Source organism: Candoia aspera, chromosome 5, assembly GCF_035149785.1.
Source record: "Candoia aspera isolate rCanAsp1 chromosome 5, rCanAsp1.hap2, whole genome shotgun sequence".
Taxonomy (NCBI): Eukaryota; Metazoa; Chordata; class Lepidosauria; order Squamata; family Boidae; genus Candoia; species Candoia aspera.
The window spans coordinates 86051027-86073950 of NC_086157.1; the positions used below are offsets into that span (position 1 = coordinate 86051027).

Sequence of the window (22924 nt, forward strand, 5' to 3'; positions counted from 1 at the left end):
CCCCTTCCCTTCATTTCTTTTTCTTTCCAACGTGCAATTTTTTGCTGCAGCGGTGCAGCTGGATACAGATCACTGAGCGCAGATCCAGACCTTGCACCTTGTGGGGGCCCACAGTTCAGCAGAGGCCCTCTCCTGGCTTTCTCATGTTCTCTACCCTAGGAGCCCTCTGCAGAAATGAATATCCTGGACTGAAAAGCTTTGTTCTGTAGCGACCCACAATTCTTTAAAAGTTACATGCTAGTGAAAGAAAGGGTCCCAATGCTTGTAAAGGGAAGTGACATAGAGAGAAGGAAGGAAGTATATGCAAATGTGAGTGAGAAGAAGAATATAGGGGAGAAAAGGCCAAAAGGGTAGTATGTCCAGGAATATGTGCATGTATAACACTCAGACATAACTCCTACTCTCTCGCATTCTGGCAGCACCTTTGGTTTGCAATAATAGCATTGGCTTTCTCTGAAGGCAGTTCAAGCAGAGGAACGCAGTCCTTAAGATATTGCTGGACTACAATTTCCAACAATCTCAGCCAACATGGCCAAGGATAACAGATAACAGGACCTGAATATCAGAGTATCTAGAAAACTATAGGTTCCTTATGCTTAAGTAAGAGGAAGGCTGATTTTCTGGTACCATTGAAATGAAAATGTTAAAGACATTGGATCATGGCTGCCATCAAAGACTTTCAGAAACTAAACTAATGCAATACATGCCTGTTTAGAAAGAAAAGTCTATACTTGCAGGGGCTCATTAAGGAAATGAATTATGAATGGATGTTGCGAGAGGTAAAGATTTTAATGTGTAAATAAGTTCAAGCTAGTGAGCAAAAGCAACGCCATGTTAAATACTTAAACCAACACAAAGTCAGGAGGAGATAGTGGGGAAAACTCATCAAATGATAAGGGCCAAACACATCACTTATCATGGCAATGGCTAAACTCATCACCTAATATGATAATGGTTTAAAACAAAGGCGGCCGGAAGATTGTAAGTCTGAGAGTACCCAGCCAATGGGGAAACGGATAAAGAGGAGCGATGGGACAGGAAAATGTATAAAAATAAACTTGAAATATTGTATGGTGTGGCTTTTCTTTTGGACATGTTGCTCCTGGAAAGTCCACCACGCTTTGCAAACCGTAGAAGCTCAGAGAGAGAGCGAAATGAAGTCTTTTTCTATTTCTAAACTCAAAGACTGTTGGAGTCTAATTTGTTTCGAGTTTTGTCGCTAACAATGTGAGTGATGTATGTTAGGGGATAATCTACTTACCAAAAGTCGTCTTTTGCCTTCAAAGAAGTCCAGAAGGTTTGTCACAGATTTCTTGGAGGTCTGCGTGAAAGACTTAGCAGGAGGTTTCAGGCTTCCCTCATTCTCTGTCTTGCTTCCTTTCTTGTTTTTCTTGTTACGCTCTTTCTCTTGCTTGCTTTTCCTTTCAGCTCTGTCCTTCTTGGCCTGCTTCTCAGTTTTCTTGTCATATCTTTCTTTCTTCTTTTCAGATTTATTTAAAGGGATGTGTTTCTTTGGCTCTTTGGCTTTCTTGGGTGGGATATTTCCTATGGGGACGCCTTCCTCTAAACGAGGAACGGCAGGCTGCCCCAAGTCATATTTATCCTCGTATTCATTGCGCAGTATTTTGTCCTGGGCTTTCTTTTTGGACTGCTTGCTTTTAATGGGCTTGTGCTGGCCAGCTGTGATGCGGGGATCCCGACTGTTATCATCCTTCTTGTCTGTACGATTGTCTCTGTATCTGCCAGTGTTTGCCCTGGTGTAATGCTCCGAGGTGGCTTTTGGGATTTCTGTGTAAGTGTCATAATGACTAGCTTTGCTGGGTCTTTTAGTAGCTGTTGGTTGTCTTTGTGTGTGGCCTGGATGCTTTCCCCTGCGGTTTTCTCTCCATATGGAAAGGGAGAAATTCTCTGTCTCACGAGGGGTAGTTGCCTCAGGCTCTGTGGGAAGCTGTGTGAGTGACTTTGTGGTCCACATTCTCTGTGTAGTAGGAACAGTTGTGAGGGTGGTTGTGGGTCTGCTTGGTATTGTCATTATCCTGGCAACTGGCCTGAGAGTTGTGGTTGTTGGAGGAAAGGTAGTGGCTCTAGATGTAGTGGGAGGAGGAGGAGGTGGCACTGTGGCTGCCACCACTTTCTTCACAGTTTTAACTCTTGTTGGTTGCATATTGCCTTTTCTTGATTCTTCCCTCCTTGGAAGTGACTGGACACGTCCACCACTTGGAGATGCTCTTGTGCTGCTACCCCCACTGATCCCTTCCTTGAGGATCTGGCCCTCCCCTCCAGCTGCTTTGCATTTCTGGATGAAGCCTTTTTGCCTTACCTTCTCTATCTTCCTGATGGGACTCTGGTCAATGACTTCATATATAGCTTCCAGCCGTACCGGATAAGGGTACCTTTCCTCAACTTGTAATGTCTTCTTTAACAGCACCATACCAAATTTCCCCTTCTCTAGTTTCAAAAAGCTCATGAGTTTGGGAATGAGGCTTGGATCTAGAGGCTGCTCCAGGATTTTCCCCTCAGGGGTTATCTTCCTAACTTTGCCACCTTCCTCACCTTCCTCATGGAACAGTACAATCTGCTGGACATGCCTTTCCGCTAACTCACAATAGACATCGTCCTTCAGCAGACTCATCATAAGCCGGTAATAGCCGTCGGAGGCATGAGGAGCAGAGATGATCCAGACTCTATTCTTGCCTGCAAAGCTAGCCAGAATATTGGGAGAACTAGACCCTGATGGGAAACGCACAGTCCGTGACTGGACTGCAGTGGATGTTCCTTCATCTTTGATCATTTCCAACTTAGGTCTTTTCATCTGTCGTATTTTCATCTTACCAGTCTTTATCTGAACCTGAGATTTATTTTTTGAGGAAGAGGCTGCTGGGTTTTTAGGTTCCAAAGAATCCCTTTTAACAAGGGGGCGTTGCCAATATGTCCCAGAAAGGTTTACAAGTCTCTGAGGCACCTTGCCTAACCTGGGTTGGGTCGAAGCGGATCTCCTGATACTGCTCCTGTAGGCCACAGGTACTTTTCTGACCCCAAGACTCCCTCTCTCAGCTTGCCTCACTGGCTTGTGTGAGCCACACACTAGCCATGTTGCCCACAACACAGTTAAGCTCACAACCGGTGTCCAGTTCATTGTGACCTTAAAAAAGAAAATGGGAGGAGAGACACATTATTACTGGGTTCTTACAGAAGACCAAGGATGTCCAACATTCTCAGAGTGAGTCGTCATCAAGAGAAATCTCGCCGATCCTTCTGAAATGCATTTTAAAAACTTGCTCTATGCATTTCTGCTGATTTTCATGTCGCTTTTCTCTTTAGAGATGAGATTCAACTTTAAAACTGGTATATGTGTCAAGAGCAACCCCTTCAGTGAGAAGAAAGCTAGCCAGATTCAGTTATACTGGACCCTGTTGAGGTTCTAAAGATGGACATATGGATTGAAAGAAGGTGTGCGCTCTTTTTTCCTTGGAATGGGTGGGGGACAATCTTCAACGATAATGACAGTTATTAATTCCCGGGAGTGCTTGATAGAGAAAAGTCAAAAAAGTCTGTATAATCTACACACCGCCTATTAGCACAGACTGTCTAGCTGTCTCCCAGACCTACCCACATACAGCATGCCAAGAGTCTCAGAAAAGCAGCGAAACTTACCCTTGCGGCAAACTTCTTCTCAAAGGCTCTTTCAGATCCTATCTTTAGACCACGGGGGCTGCCATGCAGCTCTGCTGCGGTCAGAACAGATTTCCCCGAAAGGCTCGCTCGCCTTCACGGAAGCGGGCGCGGGGAAACAGGCTCTCCCGCCCGGAGCTTTCCTCCTCTCTCCATCTAGCCGCAGCTCTGCCTTCTTTCGGGAGCAGCCACAGAGGGGCACATTTCGCAGACCTTGCTGCTGCTGCTGCTGCTGCTGCTGCTGCTCGGAGCTTTCTCTCTCTCTTCTACACTTTCACGATCGCCTCCACATCAGTTCCGCTCTCTGGCCTGCAGCGGGGCTTCTTTGTCTCCCCAGAGCCGAAGCATCAGCGCCAATACGTTCTCCAGGCAGAATGGTTTAAACACGCACCAAGCCGCTACGAAGAAAACGCGTTTCTCTTTACCTTGTTCTCCCTTCCTGAACTTCATTCCCTAGCCTCCCTCTCTCCCTGTTTCCCCTCCTTCCACCTCACACGCCCCGTTTTGGGTTTCCTCCCAGAAATGTTAGGATAACTTCAACCCGGCTCCAACCCAAACTGAAACAACAGCACAAGGGGCGGGTTTGTGTGTGGGGGGGAGAGAGATTCCGTTTAACTCAGAGAGACATTACCTCCTTTCCCGGTTGCCCTCGCTTTTGGGAGAAACGAGGAAGCTCATTATGGGACTGAAATGTTACACATCATCATCAGCGACTTTTTTGTTTTTTTTTGTTTTGTTTTTTTTTCCGGCGGCAAGGGGAAACTTAGGACATTCGTCAGGTCCAACGAATATAATGGCGATTATATTTCCAAGATTACCTCAGCGATCTCTTTTCAAGAATCCCTCTCCTTCTTATACCGTTCATGTTCTCAAATCAGACCCTCCATTTTTAAAGAAAACAGTAGAGGTGACTTGGGTGAGGACCAAACTTAGTGAAGCGTAGTGCAGCCCATGGAAATCATTGGGATGAGCTCCTCACAACCAAATTCGGACCTGTCGATTTGATGAGTAACAGTGGACCGTTCGATCGATTTCTAACAACAACTTCCATACCAATTCTATTATAAAAGTACATGTATTGTATTTAGTTATAATGTTCTTCAACACAAGAATATACTAAAAGCAAGATTTTCCTAACATTTTAGCCAGTGTCTGGACCAGTGTTTCTCGACCTTGGTAACTTCAAGCTGTGTGGACTTCAGCTCCCTTCTAGTCCACACACGTAGACCATATTACATATAGAGGGTCATCTCTGTCAAGTTAAATAAATAAATAAAAATAAACGCTCAATTTCTCAATAGCTAGAAAGTGAGAACATCATTTTATGTGGTAGCATCATGGTTAAAACATATAAATCATGTTATACTTGAGTCTGAAGAATATGATTGTGTTTCCTACTTTAATGTTGAATTCCTGGAAATTGGAATGGTTGATGAAGAGCGAAGGATGTTGTTGTTGGTCATTCAGTCACTTTCAACTCCCTGTGACCTGATGAACATCATTTCCCCAGGATTGTTTGTCAATAACTCTATCTCTTAGTTTTTGTATGCTCAAGTTGGTGTCATCAGGCATGTTGCCTTCTGTTAGTCTCTTTCTATTGCCTTTTATTTTTCCAAGCATTAAAATCTTCTCTTATTACTCTTACTTTTGCCTTATGTGTCTAAATATTTACTTTCATGATTAGTGCTTTCACTAAGTACTCTGATTTTATTTCAACAAGTATTGAATTATTTATTATTCTTGCAGTCCAACATATTTTAAAGAATTATCTTCAGCTCCATAAGTCAAATATATCAATTTTAGTTTGTTTAGGCTTTCCAATTGTCCAGCTTTCACAGCTTTATGTTACAACAGTAAAAACCATGGTCTTGATGATACATAGCTTTGTTGTGAGTGTGATGTCTCTGCACTTTAACATTTTTTTTTCTGTACTTCATAGGCAGACACCTCTTTATTTTATGGCTGTCACTATCTCCATGAATTTCTGAGCTTAGGAAATTAAACCCTGTTTCTAATTCAGCTTTCTCTGTCTGATTGCACTGGGCTGGTACTACCTATTCATATAATCTTTGTTTTTCTATTTTCTTTTTAATACAGAGCAACAGATCTGCTTTTGTACTCTCTTCTTTCATCTTCAAAAAGAGATTCCTTATATATTCTTCATTTTCAGCCATTCAAGCCATCATCAGCCTATGTGAGGCTGTTGGTGTTTCTCCAAGCAGTTTTATTTCCAATTTCTATTTCTTCTAGTCTAACAATTCTCATTATATATTTTAAGTTAAATATTTAAGGTAACAGTGTATAACCTTGGTGCACTCCTTTTCTAATTTTGATTCATTTAGTTGCTCCATACGCCATTCTGGGAGTATTTTTAGGGCCCATTTAAGTTTATTCTCGAGAATGTCTTACTCTAGTTCAGGGTTTCTAAGCCAGGATTCCATGGAACCCTAGGGTTCCACAAGAAGCCACTAGGGGTTCCCTGGGAGATCACAGTTTATTTAAAAAATTATTTCAAATTTGGGCAACTTCACTTTAAAGAAGTAAGTTTCATTCTTTATTTTTAGTTTAAGAACACTGTTAATGCATATATACAGGCCTACACATGAAGCGAGTATAATAATTTTGTAACTTCTAGCCTATATTTGAGCCTGAATGTGCAGGGGTTCCCCAAGGCCTGAAAAATATTTCAAGGGCTCCTCCAGGGTCAAAATAACCTAGAGAAAGCCTGCTCTAGTTCAATATATAAGACTGTTGTATATGCTGTATAATTATTTTGGGATCTTCTTGTGTAGTTTTCCCATCTACCTGTGCTATCTCTTCTTTATATCTTTTTTTTTCCAGAATACATTTGCCTGTTTTATCTTTTACTATGTCCAGTTTCACATAAAAATTCCCTTGATTTTTGTAAATATACAGTATCTCTTATTCTTCCCATTTGATTGTCATCCTTAATTTATTTGCCTTGCTTATTTATATACTATTCCTTCTCTCTTCTTACTCTTCTCTGGAACTCAGCATTTAGTTAGGCAATTGCAACATGTTGTCTTCTATCTCTGTTGTCCTTTGCTTTCCATCTTTCTTCAGCTACTTTCAGTGTATTAGCAGACAACCATTTTGCCTTATTTTGCTTTTTGAGATATTTTTGTTTGCTTCATATTTATTTATTTAATTAATTTTTATCCCTCCTTTATTATTTTTATAAATAACTCAAGGTGGTGAACATACCTAATACTCCTTCCTCCTCCTATTTTCCCCACAACAACAACCCTGTGAGGTGAGTTGGGCTGAGAAAGAGTGACTGGTATTTAATGATACCACAAATTCCTGAGTTCTTGAAACATAATTTAGACATAATTCCTTATTTTTTTTTATTTACCTTACATGCATAACCATGTGGAATATTTCTGAGGTTGTGATTGGCCTAATGATTTTGCTTTTTTTAGTCTGAGTTGGGATTTTGCAAGGAGAATCTGAGTTGCATGTAACATCAAAACTCTTTTCTTTCTTTCTTTCTTTCTTTCTTTCTTTCTTTCTTTCTTTCTTTCTCTTTCTTTCTTTCTTTCTTTCTTTCTTTCTTTCTTTCTTCTGACTGAATAGAGTTTCTTCAGCTTAGCTTGCAGAGTATATAGACAGTCTGATTTCAATCAAGTGATGTCCACATGTGGATCATCTTCTAGGTTATTGGCAGAGGGTCTTTGATATAAATATTCGTTTTTTAGATTTTTGTTTTGGCAGAATTCTATTAGTATTTCTCCTTCTTCATTTTGTGCAGTACAGACATATACTCCATTTAACAAGTGTAGCATTCCAGTCTCTTAAAATTAGTAGAACATCTATTTTTGGTGCTGTGTCAACAAGTGTTGCAAATCGCCATTGACCTGTTCAACCTCTCCTTTCTTTGCATCTGTGGTTAGAACATAGACTTGGATTACCATAATATTGATTGCCTTTCCTTGGACTGAAATTGAGATTATTCTGTGATGTTTAGGTTGTATCTGAGCACTGACTTTGGCACCCAATTAACAGAAGCTATAATGATGGCTGCTCAATTTCTTCTGTTATTTTCTTGTCTGTAGTAGCTGCTCTTCTGAAGTGAGGTGGTCCATTTCAGTTTGCTGATTTCCAGAATGTCAGTGTCAGACCTTACATTTTTTCTTGACAACATCAAGTTTGCCTTTGTTCACAGTTCTGACATTCCACGTGCGAATGGTATACATATCTTCACAGCCCCAAACTTTCCCTTTGCCTTTGTGACATCAGCAACTGGACATCCTTTCAGCGTTCATCTACCCATCCATAGCATAAATACTTTTCTAAAGCACTGAAGACCCGGATGTACTCCAGGGCCTGGGTTGGGTGATAAGATGGCCTGTTGAGAGGTTTTTGCTGATTCTTTTGTCTGGCTTTACCCTCGGTGACCACTGTAGTGTTTTACTCTTTGTTAATATTAATTTTTATCATTTTTGTGTGTAGTTAGCTGCCCAGGCTCACATTTGTGTGATGGGCAGCCATATAAATAAAATAAAATAAAATAACAAAATAAAATAAAATAAAATAAAATAGCATTATTACTGCTTGTATTTGCCCTCTGCTCTTCCTCATATTGATACTGTTCTGGTTGTAAATGTTCATTTGGTTTCCCTACTGTATACTGAAATAGGTTGCCATTTATTTATCCCATGTATTGTATTAAATCTGACCCTTCTTCTATGATATGTCCTTCTGGGAGTGTACATTTTCAATGCTATAGCTCAGGGTTCCTCAACCTTGGCAGCTCTGCTTTGCTGGCTGGGGAATTCTGGGAGTTGAAGTCCGCACAGCTTAGAGTTGCCAAGGTTGAGGAGCCCTGCTATAGCTCATAGCATCATTGTACAAGCACCTTCACTACTGCAAAGTAACAATCAATGACAGATGTAGTAGAGCCCCAAATTAAGCAGTCTGGATTTAAAATGTGAAATTTAGCACACATACCTTGGCCCATGCTAACCTTGGTTTTCTCTTCTAGCCCATGAAGCAGGCTGAACACTCTTACCATATGTGTTTATAGCAGAGAGGGAGGCTGCAGTACTAACATACTAAAGCTTCTTTTTCTCTTGAGTTGAATTAACTGCTGCCGACTTTGTGGAAATGGCCTTTTACCGACCAGCTAGCTCCAGGACAAGTACAAGCCACTGACTATTTTTCAATAGCAACAGTGCACAGCATTGTCCTCTACCACCCTTAGCTCCCTTAAGGAAGGCAGAGGAAAGCAATCCTTGCCTATCTTTTTCTGCTGCACACCTAAAATAGTGTTTTCTGACATACACTAGTTCAAGTAATACTGTCTGTTTCACCTCCCCCACTTCACTTTATTGTAAGATAACACCTCCACTGCTACTGGTTATTGTATACTACTGGGGCAAGAATACCACCTCCCCTCCAGTTACTGCTCCCTGCCCCTACTATTTTAATTTCCAATTTCATCAACTGAATGGTGAAAAGCTGGATTTTTGCTTGTTTGTTTGTTTACAGGTTCACTGAAATGGTGGCTCTGCTTTCTCTTTTTTTAACTGGGTGAAATTTATGGGACTTCTCCCACTTTTCCCTTCTAGCTCTGGAAAAAATGGTAAAACTGTGGTGTAGCCTTCCTCTTACTACTCTTTCTTTACAACTCCAGGAGGTAAAGCCATGATAAATATGCTCCAGACAGAACTTCAGGACATCCTCTGGCCAAAACAGAGGAAGGGGCTAAAATCCAGAAAAAGATTTCTTAAGCTAGCTTCATTTCCAGCCAGTTTACACACAGGTGTCCAACAGCTTAAGGCTGCAGTGTAAAAAATCTCTAAGAGTTTAATCTTCAACACATAAGTATAGTCCTTTCTCTGTAGTCAAATATATGCTAAATCAGGATTATTAAACTGTTGGTGGTTTAAACACAATAGAAGGGTTTAGTTATCATGCTGAGATTAAAACAAATGACATTATAGATTCAGTTGAAATTACTCCCTAGCAATGTCTACAACTGGTGGTAGCACTATCTGACTTTGAGTGATATCAAAATGCTAAACAGGGTGGAGACGATTAGTACTTGGAGGGAAGACCACTAAGAAATCCCAAAGCTGGAAGCTGAAAAAATGTATTGAAAGGAGATAGTAGCAAACTACAACTAATTGTTTCCAAGAAAAGTCACCAGGAGTTGAACTAGTGTTTATGGTATGCTTATTCAGAGCTAACAACTACTTAGTCCTCTATAAATTGTCCAGTCTGCTTTTAAAACCATCTAAACTGGTGTCAATCACCACAGTTGATAGCCACAACTTCCAAAATTTATCTATAGCCTTTTTTATGTGCAAGGGCTGCACTGATCTGAGACTGGTGCCTCCCTTATGACTCACACAGCATCATGAGGCTTCTTGGGTGGGGAAAAGCCAAAGCAGCTATCCATTCCTGCTCCAGAAGAAATTCTGCAGACATTTTTATTGCATTTCCTCTGGTACATGAACTCTGTATCAGATGGAAATGGTATGACAAGGATATAATGGAAGCATAGAAAAAGCTGGACACTCAGAGAAGAGTTGAGAAAACACTCTATCAAAAAATGTAATAGAAAAACCAGCAGCAATGACTGGAAAACTGTTATGAATATCTGGATGTTTGAAATGGAGTAAGCTGCAAAAGAAAGAACTTTGGCTAATTCAAGCAGGAATGGCTTAAGAGAAGGAATGCACAGTGGCACTTATTTCACATGCCAGTAAGGTAATGCTCAAGATCCTGCAAGGTAGACTTCAGCAGTTCATGGAGTGAGAATTGCCAGATGTATAAGCTGGGTTTAGAAAAGGCAGAGGAACTAGGAACCAAATTGCCAATATCCGATGGATAATGGAAAAAGCCAGGGAGTTTCAGAAAAACATCTATTTCTGTTTTATTGACTATTCTAAAGCCTTTGACTGTGTGGACCATAACAAATTGTGACAAGTTCTTAGCGGTATGGGGATACCAAGTCATCTTGTATGCCTCCTGAAGAATCTGTATAATGACCAAGTAGCAACAGTAAGAACAGACCACGGAACAACGGACTGGTTTAATATTGGGAAAGGAGTACGGCAGGGCTTTATATCTCACCCTACCTATTCAACTTGTACGCAGAACACATCATCACACTGACAACAGAGGTCCGCATAGTTAAAGCAATGGTGTTCCCTGTAGTAACATATGGCTGCGAGAGTTGGACCATAAGGAAGGCTGAGAGAAGGAAGATAGATGCTTTGGAACTGTGGTGTTGGAGGAAAATTCTGAGAGTGCCTTGGACTGCAAGAAGATCAAACCAGTCCGTCCTCCAGGAAATAAAGCCAGACTGCTCACTTGAGGGAATGATATTCAAGGCAAAACTGAAATACTCTGGCCACATAATGAGAAGACAGAACACCCTGGAGAAGATGCTGATGCTAGGGAGAGTGGAAGGCAAAAGGAAGAGGGGCCGACCAAGGGCAAGATGGATAGATGATATTCTAGAGGTGACGGATTCGTCCCTGGGGGAGCTGGGGGTGTTGATGACCGACAGGAAGCTCTGGCGTGGGCTGGTCCATGAAGTCACGAAGAGTCAGAAGCGACTAAACGAATCAACAACAGCAACACTGTTGGACTAGTTAGGTCAATAAAAAAAATTCTATATAAATGTGGAGTTCTGTTGGTGTGATAAAAGAGTAATCTGGAAGGCCTCTCTGTCACATTTTTGTGCTCTACAAACTAAAAGAATGCACGCAGATTGAGTCTGGCAGGATGTCTGTTGGTTTATTTCCAACAACACTTGTCTGAATGTGAAAGGGAGTGTGAACTGACAGGTAGAAAGATCAGATTATCTCCAAGAAGGAGAGGATATGAATCACTTGTGGAGTCATAACAGGTAATTCATGTCATCACCCAAAAGGCTGTTTCCAAGTATTCATACCCACAGAATAGTGATTTTATAGCCTTCAGAGGATTTTCCACGATAGGGGCTGTTGTTCCTTGAAAATTGTCTATGCAAAAGGCTCTTCATATTTATTGGATCATATGGTACTCTAAATTTTATTAATGCCACAGCCTTTTCTCCATAGCCATGACTAAATCATATCTCAGTGTCAGCAAGCAAGCAACTGCATTCATTCACAGTATAACATATGAGAGTGTAATAACTCTACATCTATTTTATGGAAACTAAACATACCTTTTGTTTCTGAAAACTCTTGTTGTTTTGAAGACTGCTAAAGTTATACTCAAAACAATCCCATTCAATAGCTGATCAACAGGCTATGGAGACCTGCCAGGTGCAGCAGCTAATTCTACCTGGAGGGAGAAAACATGAGGGCAGGAGAGAGTGCCTGAGATGGGGTGGGGCATGCCCACACCAGTTTGAAATATGCAGTAGGGACTTGGCTCTTCCCTTCCCCTACAGATCACCTGAATGTGCCACCAACAGAATAGCTGGTGAACATCTACCACCTTAAGGGGCAAAACACTACTTTAAAAACAGAACAGATCAGGATGACTTAAGCCTGTTTCACTTGTGGGCTGAGGATAAGGTTAACACAGCATCATGGAGACATAGCAAAACACTGCAGGTTTCCAGGTATGTTCATGCTATGTGAAGAAAGGCTTCATGTTAATGTGAAGATAGGCTTCAAAGCATTCCATCTAGACCCTCCATCTTGGGACTTTAAGCAGCAAATCTTAAGGCTATGTCAACAAGCTTAATTTTAGGAAATTTCTGTTCTTTCTCCCACTTTTTAAAAAATATATATTTGTCCAGTGAAGTATTCTGGCAATCTGGCATGCTCTTTCATGTCATTTTGATATTATCTATCTATGGATTCTGTTCTTTTTTGGTCATGGGAAAACATACTATTGTACAATTTTATTTTTTTAATGTACACATTGCCTCTCATGCTGACTAACAAAGTTATCATGGTCAAAGGCTTAAATTACAATCTTCTGCATGACAGAGATAGCTTTCTCTAAGCCCTTTGGAAAGGAAATTCCAAGTGACTGATAACATTTCCTCTTCTTTCAGCATGAAACAAAGAAGTGAAAGGATGAAGCTTCCTGCTAAAACAGGAAACAGCAAGTTCTGGCCTTTGCAGTCTTGGCCTGTAAAGTAATACTGAGATCTTTGCAGGATCTTGTGAAATCATGTTGACCTACCTCTTATCTTTAGGTCTATGGAAATTTGACATATACCATCTATGTTTATAGTAGTGACCATAACATTTGGCAGTGCACATGTATAACATGTCAGGGAACTCAGCTAAATGATAATTATGCCATAAACTTTGGAGCACACTTAAAGATGCCTGCAGTCAGAGTGGTTTAAAAACAAGGATTTGGCTTCTTTTGTAAACAATTAAAACAACTAATTAGATTAGAGGACTGGCTTATGAGATGTGATTAAAAGAATTAAATATGTTTAGTTTGGCATCTTGACATATAAGTGATGAACTCTGAATCTAAGGAGGCAGAGGAATTTTTTAAAAAAAGGTTGAGCCAAAAGTTAGTGGTAAAAAATTGAACAAAGGCAGACTTACATCAAAAACAATTAGGAGAGTTGTTGTCACTGAAGGATCATAGGCTGAGCTACAGGGTTTTTTCCTATAATTTTCTCTAGGGTGGATCTGTGTAGATGTTATATTGAATTCAAATAATGCTGATATAGATGACTTCGTTAGGGACATTATATTGTGATGATGTATTCATGTTCATTCTGACTGCTTTTATGACATATATTGCAGGCAAATATCAGTTTTACGTGTGACATGCTGCTTTGGGGATAGGTAAAGGTAAAGGTTTCCCTTGACGTAAAGTCCAGTCGTGTCCGACTCTAGGGGGCGGTGCTCATCTCCGTTTCTAAGCCTTAGAGCCGGCATTGTCATAGACACTTCCGGGTCATGTGGCCAGCATGACTCACGGAACGCCGTTACCTTCCCACCGAAGCGGTACCAATTAATCTACTCACATTTGCATGTTTTCGAACTGCTTGGTGTGCAGGAGCTGGGACTAGCAACGGGAGCTCACCCCGCCGTGCGGTTTCGAACCGCCGACCTTCCGATCGACAGCTCAGCGGTTTAACCCGCAGCGCCACCGCGTCCCTCTAGCTTTGGGGATAGGAGTGCAATATTTATAAAAGCAGGGAAAAATCAAACTAGGGGATTATTTTTTTCAGGTTCTGATGCTGATTCAGGGATTTTCCCAATGTTCTTTCACCCATATGTGAGTTAGCAGAAAACAAAACAGCAAAGATTTTGCTATCCTCATTGACAATCCCAGTTGCCTCTTGTGGCTAACATTTGCATGATGAGCTGTGTACAGGGACTGGTGGATTGCTTTGGCTTGGCTACTTTTCTGTCATGTTCACTGTTTCAATGTAGTTTATACATTGTAACGTTTCACATGCCATGGCGCTGACGCGCGTTTCTCTTTGGGAGGGAGCTGCTGTGAAACCTTGTACCAAGCTCTGTATCTGAATTCCTTACAATGGAATGTGTTTGGAATTATGTTATCTGTTCAAGGCCTTTTCCCGCAGACCATCAGAAGCCGTTAGGAGCACCAAGGATTGTGAACTTGAGAAGATTCTACGGGGGGAGGGATTTCGTTTGCACCGAGGGTTTTTAGTTTGAATTTGGCGCGCTTTCATCATTCTCAGCTTTCTTTGTGATCCTGCTTATTGTTCTTTAATAAATCAGATATCCTTGAATCTTGCCTGTGAGTCTGATACTGTTTTAGAATAGGCAATCATTACATTTTCTCTCCTTCTCCCTTTCTCAATATCACCATGGAAGACCATCCACCAGTCATAGCACTGCTGTGATTGTGATGGTTTTGACAAATAGTTGAACCCCTGGGTTTAGCCATTTGTTAGAACTTCTTCTTTGTTAGTACAGATATGGGCAAGAAGGATATCATTTAGAAGAAGCTGTCATTTACAACACACTAATCTATAAGGTAGTTTGATTAATTTCTGATATAGTGTATTGTGCAAACTCACTATTCAGATTTTTAAATGAAGTTTTATGGTGTAGTGTGTTGTACGAATCCTGCCAAGTCAACTTATTCAATAAGACATGATTCAACAGGGGCTTAGCCAGTCCGTACAAGTCTAGTCTTAGTGTATAATTCACCAAAACCAATACAGCAAAGTAGAATATAAATGCTTCATTTCAATGATGCTACTTGTTCAACTGTCCACATTTAGAATTTACTTTTCCCTCTAAAGGTCTATCAGCAATTAATCAGATATTTCAGTCTCTTCCCATGCACTGATTGTTTGTAAGTGGGATGTCAAATCCAATATATTGTAGTCTTTCTCAGTAAGACTACAATTTCCCCTGACAGTTTTCTAGTCATCCAGGACTAAAGCCAGGAAACTCTAGCCTTACATTATCTTCACTTCCTCTGTGCAATTTTGTTTACTTCATGCTTCCATCCATTCTTTTTTTTAAATATATGTATCTGATCTCCTCAATTTATTATAAGGGTTTTATATCAGAGTTGAAATCTGAGCAATGAAATAACTCATGAAACAGTTGAATCAAGAAGTTCATTTCTATTACATTAAACAGCAAAAAAGTCTATATTCACCCATCATGCTGAGCCAGTTTTAACTACTGTTTGTTGAGGAAGCTATAAGACTCTGGTTCCTACATAAACCTAAGCAATAAACTATGGATTCATGCCAAAATCAAATAAGCAACATTATATTTACCAAGTTGTGTGAAGCAAGCCAGAATAATAATCAGGTTAACTTACCAACATAAGAATGTCAGTACAACATCCAATAACTGCCACCAGTGGCAGGTAATTATAACCTGCACTTCCTGCATTTCATTTACATGTACCTTCCTTTAGGTTAAGTTTCTGCTGAAGTGGGTCTGTAGAAGCTGATGTGATGATAATGTGTACTCAGATTCAGGGCCGCAACTAGGGTCTGTGTCACCTGGGGCAAACATGGATTCCATGCCCATTTTGGCACCCCACCAGCGTGGCACCTGGGGCACATGCCCCGGTTGCCCCCCCCCCCCCAGTTGTGGCCCTGCTCAGAGTCTTTGCAGATTAAATATATTCAGTGCCTGAACAAATGCAGAGGCTAAGATATGTTGAAGGCCGAACAGTAAAGTCTCAATCCTTCCACCATATCCCTTAGTTTTTGGAGGATCTCGTGTGAATTGTGAAGTTGGTCAGCAATACATATGGTGTTGAATTTATTTTCTCTAGGAACCACTTTCCCCAAGCTTGTGAAGTCATGCTATAAAGCATTACTTGAAAAATCGTGTTTAACATAGAAAGTAGGTAACAAATCATTTTATATTTGAATTTGAAGCAACGTGAAGCACATGTTTATTTTAAAGTGAGACCCTTTCTGTTCAGTGGTCTTACCACCACCACCCGCCCCAGGTATGCAGTCAAAATATTGTTATTTTGATAGAACACCAACATTTTATTTTAATACAATATCACTCAGTATCCAAACGAAAGTTGGACTTTGGAGAAGCAGGATAGGAAGAGTATTGATGCTTTTGAACTTTGGTATCAGAGAAAACTCCTGAGAATACTGTGGACAGCCAAGAAAACAAACAAATAGATCATTAAACAAACTAACCTAGAGTTCTCATTCGAGGCACAAATGGCCAGGCTCAAATTATCCTACTTCAGACACATTATGTGAAGACCCAGCTCTCTCCCAGGTCTCTTTAATGAGGGACAAGATGGAAGGAAAGAGAAGAAGAGGATGATCAGCGGCAAGGTAGATGGACTCAGTTACAGTGGCGATGGGTGCACCATTAGAAGACCTGAAAGACCAGTTAGGCACGGATTGTCATGGAGAAAATCTGTCCATGTGGTCACTAAGAGTCAACACTCTTGATGGCACATAATAAGTATCCAAAAAACAGGGATACTGCTAGCAGGCTTGCAATGATTCCACATCAGAGTTATACACAGTCTATAAAATTCTGGTGTAGTTTTAATTTTTAATAATTTCTATATAAGATATAAACTATATAAAATGGAATAGAAAGAGAACTTGATTAACTGGATATTGAATAAAATAATAGAATAACCAATTTGATTGCTGTAAGTCAGACACAACTGCAGAACAGTTTGGCCAGTTTGGTCTAGTGGTTAAGGCACTGGGCTAGAAACCAGGAGACTGAGAGTTCTAGTCCTGCCTTAGGCATGAAAGCCAGCTGGGTGACTTTGGGCCAGTCACTCTCTCTCAGCCCAACCCACCTCACAGGGTGGTTGTTGTGGGGAAAATAGGAGGAGGAGGAAGGAATATTAGGTTTGTTGCTGCCTTGAGTTACTTATAAAAATAATAAAGGTGGGATAAAAGATCTAAAAAAAACCCCCCTGCAGAACATGTTCAGAGAACTTCAAATCATGCTATTCTTTGTAAGCAAAATGATATTTTGAAAGTTAACATTCCTACAAAAAATAGGCTAAATCTTAAATAAATTTCCTCTCTGTTCCATTTTACAGATTGTTTGTATCGTATAGAAGTTATTAAAAATTAAAACTGCACAGGTTTATAAACTCTCTGTATAAGAGAAGATAAATGTTCAAAAAGTTATTATGCATTAAGTTACTCATGATTCTTCCCTTATACCCCCAAGAATATAGCTCATCCCAGGGCAGGGAAAAGAAGAATCATCATCCACTACACATTTGAATTTTGTTATCTTTTTAAAGATAATATTTGTCATCTTTTAAAAGAAAAAAAGAATAATGTAAAAAGTATGTTTGAAAGAAGAGTAGTAATTTCTGTGCAGGAGCAGAAAAGCTCTTAATATCCTGTTGCAAGACTGTAACTCCTTTCTCAATGTGTTTATATTTCGTCTCTCATTGATCTTTTACCTTGGCAAGAAATAGCTTGCAGTGGCTTTTCTCCCCTGATCCAAAAAGAGTCACAGCACTGGATAGATGTACATTTTTGCTGTTGCCTGTGTGAGGAGAGGAATGGGAGGGGAGACAGTTTTCAGTTTCTTGCTTGTTAGAATGTCACCAGCATTGCATTCATTTCTTGATCAGAAACAGGCAGAGCTTTCTAAATTCAAATCATAAATTTATTCCACTACTGTAAATATAGAAAGGAGCTGTTGTTCTCCCCCATAACTATACTGCAGTGACTGACTTCATCAAGAGCTTCTGTAAGCCTTCAGCTGAGACACCTGATATTTTAAACCCACAATTTTTTGGAATGCCCAAGAGAACTAAATAATTGAAACTCAGAAGATAGGAACATTTGTAAGACTTTAGGCTTTCCACAGTGCCTCCATGGCAGTTTCTATTTTGGCTGCCAGAAAGAATAGATCCTTGCCCAACAGTTATTTTCCATTTTTTGCTTGTTTCTTAGGGTCCAGGGAATCATGAACTTATGAAAAACCTTCCCTGAAGTTAATTTCCTTTGGGAAGATCCTTGCTAAATCAGCTTGGGTTATTTTTGGGGGGGTTGGGGTGCGGGGACACTAGAAGCGAGGAAGATTAGTTCAGCACCAAGCTTGTTCCTGCCATATGGGGATTCCCATCCCAAGCAGTGCCCCCATACAAGCCAGCTTTTCCTGAGGCTGAACAAAGAGGAAATCAGGCAAGCTAGTGAGGGACTCTCACTGGATGGCATGCTGGAAGAATGAATGGAAGAAACAGGCAGTGGTGGCAGTAATGTCAAGGTAGCCTGGGAGCAGAGAAGGCAGCACACCCAGATGACCAGCCATTATTAAGGAGCTTCACTGCCATCCCTCCCTGAGCCAATTATGTTCTGATGGTAAACCATGCCTCAGGGACCAGGCCAGTAGTGAGAGCATCAACACTCCTTCCTAAGGTGCAATTAAAGGAAAACTATGGAGGCAGCAGTTTCCAGGGTGATGGGAGAGGAAGCACACTGGCAGGTCTGTGATGATGAGTCCAGTGACTGACACCTCTGTCCTCAAATTAAAACAATCCTTATACTCAGATTACAGGGGGGATGGTCCAGTTATACCATTGTAGGCAAAATTTGAGAAGGTTTATTATTTATTTCCTATTTCTCATCCTCCAAATTTGTGGCCTTCTTATCTTATTGACTTAAGGATAATATTTCCGTTATGGAAAGATGAATGCGTTCATGCCGTATATTTTGTCCCACTCTCTCCTGACAGTCAGCTCCAATCCATTCATGATTAAACATTATCATTTCTTGCCACCCACTCTTCCCTTCACACAGGCTGCCCGCAATTTATCTGCTTGAAACTTCCCACAGATATTTCACACTGCAAATTCTATTCCCCCAGAATCTTTTTTTTTTACTTTTTGTATACCAAAACAAAAATGATCAAATATTCAAAGATGTCAGAAAAAAATCCTATGAAATTTCACTCATTTCTAATTCTTTGAAAATTTAATCCAATTCTGGTAAGAACAAAAAAGTTACAGGCATTAATTTACATTTTTCTCGTTCTAAATAATGGGTGAGTGAAACTTTGAGTTCTCTGAACAATGCTCCAGAATTTGGATCTAAAGCTTTGGCTTAGAGTTTGGCATTCCATGCACTGTCATAATGCAGTTTTATTTCTTTGTTCTCTTTCAGCATTTTCTTTTTCCTAGTAATGCACATACATGAGTAAAAAAGCAGTTTTGATGCACAGAGAGTTTTGAGCTTAAGGAGATATCTCTTATGGCATATGTCTGGGACTATAGTAGTCATCATTTTTAAAACTTCCAGGAGCACCTAGCTTGTCCCTGTTTGGAAACAGAATCCTGGAATTGATAGCATTTTCTCAGTCTGATCCAGCAAGACATTTCTATTGTGTGTGCCGTTATACAATATTTACTGCGTGGAAGTCTATTAAAAACAAGGAATATCAAAGTACAGGGAGGACATAAATACGTGGGAGAATGTGGAAATAGTAAAATAGCCCCAGCATAATTAAGGCTGTAATTTCAGAAATGTTGAAAATGTAATGTCAGAGCATTTCCCAACTTGCACCTAAGAGAGCACTCACATGCCTTGGCGGCTTTTTTTCCTATCATGTCCTCATGATGTGGCCTTCATCTCATCCTCAGATATCTGAAGCTGTCTTAAGTAGCTCGTGGTAGTTCCAGTGTTAAAGTAGTGTTTCCCCCATTAAGCAGGCATCAAGTTTCAGCAGCTTTACTGTGGTCCAATCTGACATGCTTCATCAGTCAAGTGACCTTGCTAAGGGCTGGGATCAGTCCAGCTCCTATTGGCCATTTAGGATGGTGCTTGCATGACCAATAATGGTGTTGGCATTATCACAAGATGAAGAAGAGAAGGAGAACTGGCTCTTTCTCAAGGCACAACCCTCCCCTTGCCTGCCAGTTTTTGTCCAGGCTGCTCTTGAATGGGTTTATTGTTTTTACAGAATAGCACTAAACTTGTGTCCAAAATGAGCCTGGGTATCAGCTTATTGTCAGTTCCCTTGAATGCATCCATACAAAATACTTGACCACAGTCAGAGTGAGTTGTGATGGATGACTAAACTCACATTAATTAGAGTGCTTTGTAGCTGCTTTCCCAATGGCTGATGATGCTTGGTGAGAAAGTGGGAGAGAAAGATGGGAATCCACCTATCTCTTGTCGTTAATGTGAGATAATTATATGTTTAGAACCAGAAATTGATTTATGTTCTAACCACCTGGACATTCCTCTGTTATCAGTTAAGAGAACAGCCTCCTCACCAGATCACATAGGAGCTATTAGTATGAGACTGAGAAAGTCTCTGCCTTAAGAACCTAGGAAATAAATTGAATTCCAAAGAGGGAAAACATTCTAGTTGCTGAAGTATGCCTAATCTTACCCTACTCTCTTTCAATAGATATGGGAGAGAAATTCTGGAAGAATCATGCTCTCTGTGGAGTGGGAGCAGCCAAGAACTGAATATGACCCTGCATACAGTAAACAAGAACAGCACATTTGTTGGCATCATGCTTGTGCCAGTGGGGACAGCACATTTAATGCTGGTGTAGTTTTCTGCCACCTTAAGGAATGATGAATAGCACTTTAACACCACCACCATGTGGAACAGCCTCAGCCACAGAACAGAAACTTCCCAGTCTAGTCTGCAGCCCTGGGGTTTTCTGCTGGTCTCCTACCCTTATAGTAATTGGGTCCAACTCTTTTTAACTTTTCAAGATCAGCCAAGGTCATCTGATGAATGATAAAACCAAACTATAGGTATTCCTCAGGTTACAATGGCAATTGGGACTCTGGATTGCCATCACTAAGTGATGCGGTCACAAAGCGTAACGTCATGTATCGTTAAGCGGGAAGAGGCTGGAGTCCCAGATAAGAAGTGGTGGGGTGCTGCAGGGGGTGGGGGAGTGCCATTGGCAGGCACTGGGGAACATGGGTGGGCTGGCGATGGCCACGGATGGGTGCTGGGGAGCATGAGCAGGCCAGCCAGGGCTGCAGGCGGGTGCTGGGGAGTACAGATGGGCCAGCAGGGGCTGCAGGCAGGTGGGGGGTGCTATGAGTGGGGGGCTGTGTGCTATGGAGCATGGGTGGGGGATGCTACAGAGTACAAGATCCCTGGGATCTCATACTCATAGTGGGGCTCCTCAGGAGATGAAAAGGTGGGAGTGACTTACAGGAGTGACTTGCAACCTTCCCTGCTGGCTTCCCCATTGACTTTGCTTGTGGGAAGCTAGCAGGGAAAGTCACAAATGGTGATCACATGACCACAGCTCACTTTGACATAATCACAGGCCAGATGCCCAAGCACCCAGATTGTGATCACGTGACTGCAGGGATGCTGTGACTGTCAGAGTTTGTGCAGCATGTGCAGAGTGCTGGAAAGCGTTTGGCATGAGAGATCAGAAAGAAGACACCAGGCATTTCAACAAAAATAATTGTATTCAAAGAAAAACATAGAGCATAAACAGTTTCCTCATCCAGAACCCTGGATAGGCAAAATCCTTAAATACAAAAAGGCATATTTACAAGCTCACACACACACGCACATGTGCTGAGCAAAAGAGAGGCTGCTGAGATTCAGAAAGAAGAACAAGCAAGAGGCAAGGAGCAGGCTCTGGCAGAGCTGGCTTATTTAAATGCAAATCAAGCAAGGAAGTAGAGGACAGGTTTCAAAATACAGATTGCCATAGATGGTCATGCACACTTAACCTCTCTGACCCCTGGTTACATTGTAACCTGAGAAAAATGATGCCTGAGCTTCCCATCCTTGCTGGATACTTAAGAAGTAGTTAATTACCATCGATACCTGGATACCTGGCGTCTCTGTGACTTGCTCCCGAGCAGAACAAACAAATAGCAACAGTGACAGCCACAGCTTCATGGACTGGTTGTAAGTATCCCTTGTTCAGCACCATCATAATTGTGAACGGTAGCTGAATGTGTGGTCATAAGTCGAGGACTACTTGTATACTGTTCTGGCTCCCATTTTAATGAATCCTTGGACATCAATAATTTCAGAAGTTTGTTTTAAAAAGACCACCAGGTTGTAGATCCAAATGACAAGGTGGCCAACATGTTTATGATAATCAAGTCTATTACTGAAGCATCAACATCCCCAGCAAACCATGATGCCAAAATGGCTGGTACAACATCATGCAAATGCTGCAATTACATACTTGCAACAGCATATTTGACACATGTAGATAAGTGCTTAGAACAGTGCATTTATCCACCTGTCAAGTTACTCCACTAAAGGTCACAGGCCTGGACAGGTATAGGGTATATGGGGTAAAGTGGGAGGAAGGTCTCCAAATGCTCCTTTTCAACACAACCCCTCCTCCAGGTCTGTGACTGTTGTCCTAACAAGAATGCTAAAGCCATGTTCAGCCATTGTCTTGGAGGCAAAGTCGGATGACTAGTTATGGGTGCGACCAGAGGGGTGTGGAGAGGTCTGGGCACACCTCCTCCCCTCTGGCCACTAGGCAGCCTCTATTGCAGCCACTTCTCTTCAAGTGTTTGCCCTCTCTATTGGCACTAAGTTTCCAGAGTTTCTTTAATAGTCATCCTCTTCTTCCTTTTGAACTCGATTTCTTTACAGGCTTCCACCCTGGTAGACAAAAGGAGAGCAGTTTTCCACTATTTCATTTGGGGAAGAAAAGGGAGTATATTTGCACAATTCTGTATGAGCACTATTCTGAAATGAGCAGATTTCTGTTATCTGGGGAAGGAAGTATTTATACAATTCCATATTAACATTACACTATTCTGAAATTATTCTGGAAAATCCTTAAAACTTGGTTTTGTCAGCAGGCTTGGAGATCCCATGGAAATAGGGAT

The 22924-nt window shown here is 41.0% G+C and overlaps 1 protein-coding gene across 1 annotated transcript in view; it reads right to left on the reverse strand.

Moving 5' to 3' along the window:
- The window catches only part of CCDC80 (coiled-coil domain containing 80), a 28188-nt gene extending 24094 nt beyond the window's left edge, over nucleotides 1-4094 (reverse strand). Inside the window, exons 1-2 of the mRNA XM_063305642.1 lie at nucleotides 3655-4094; nucleotides 1262-3142 (exon numbers count right to left, since the gene is read on the reverse strand). Coding sequence (XP_063161712.1) covers nucleotides 1262-3136 — 1875 coding nt within the window. The 5' untranslated portion in view covers nucleotides 3137-3142; nucleotides 3655-4094. The remainder of the gene's footprint in view (nucleotides 1-1261; nucleotides 3143-3654) is intronic.
- Nucleotides 4095-22924: the final 18830 nt, after the last annotated feature.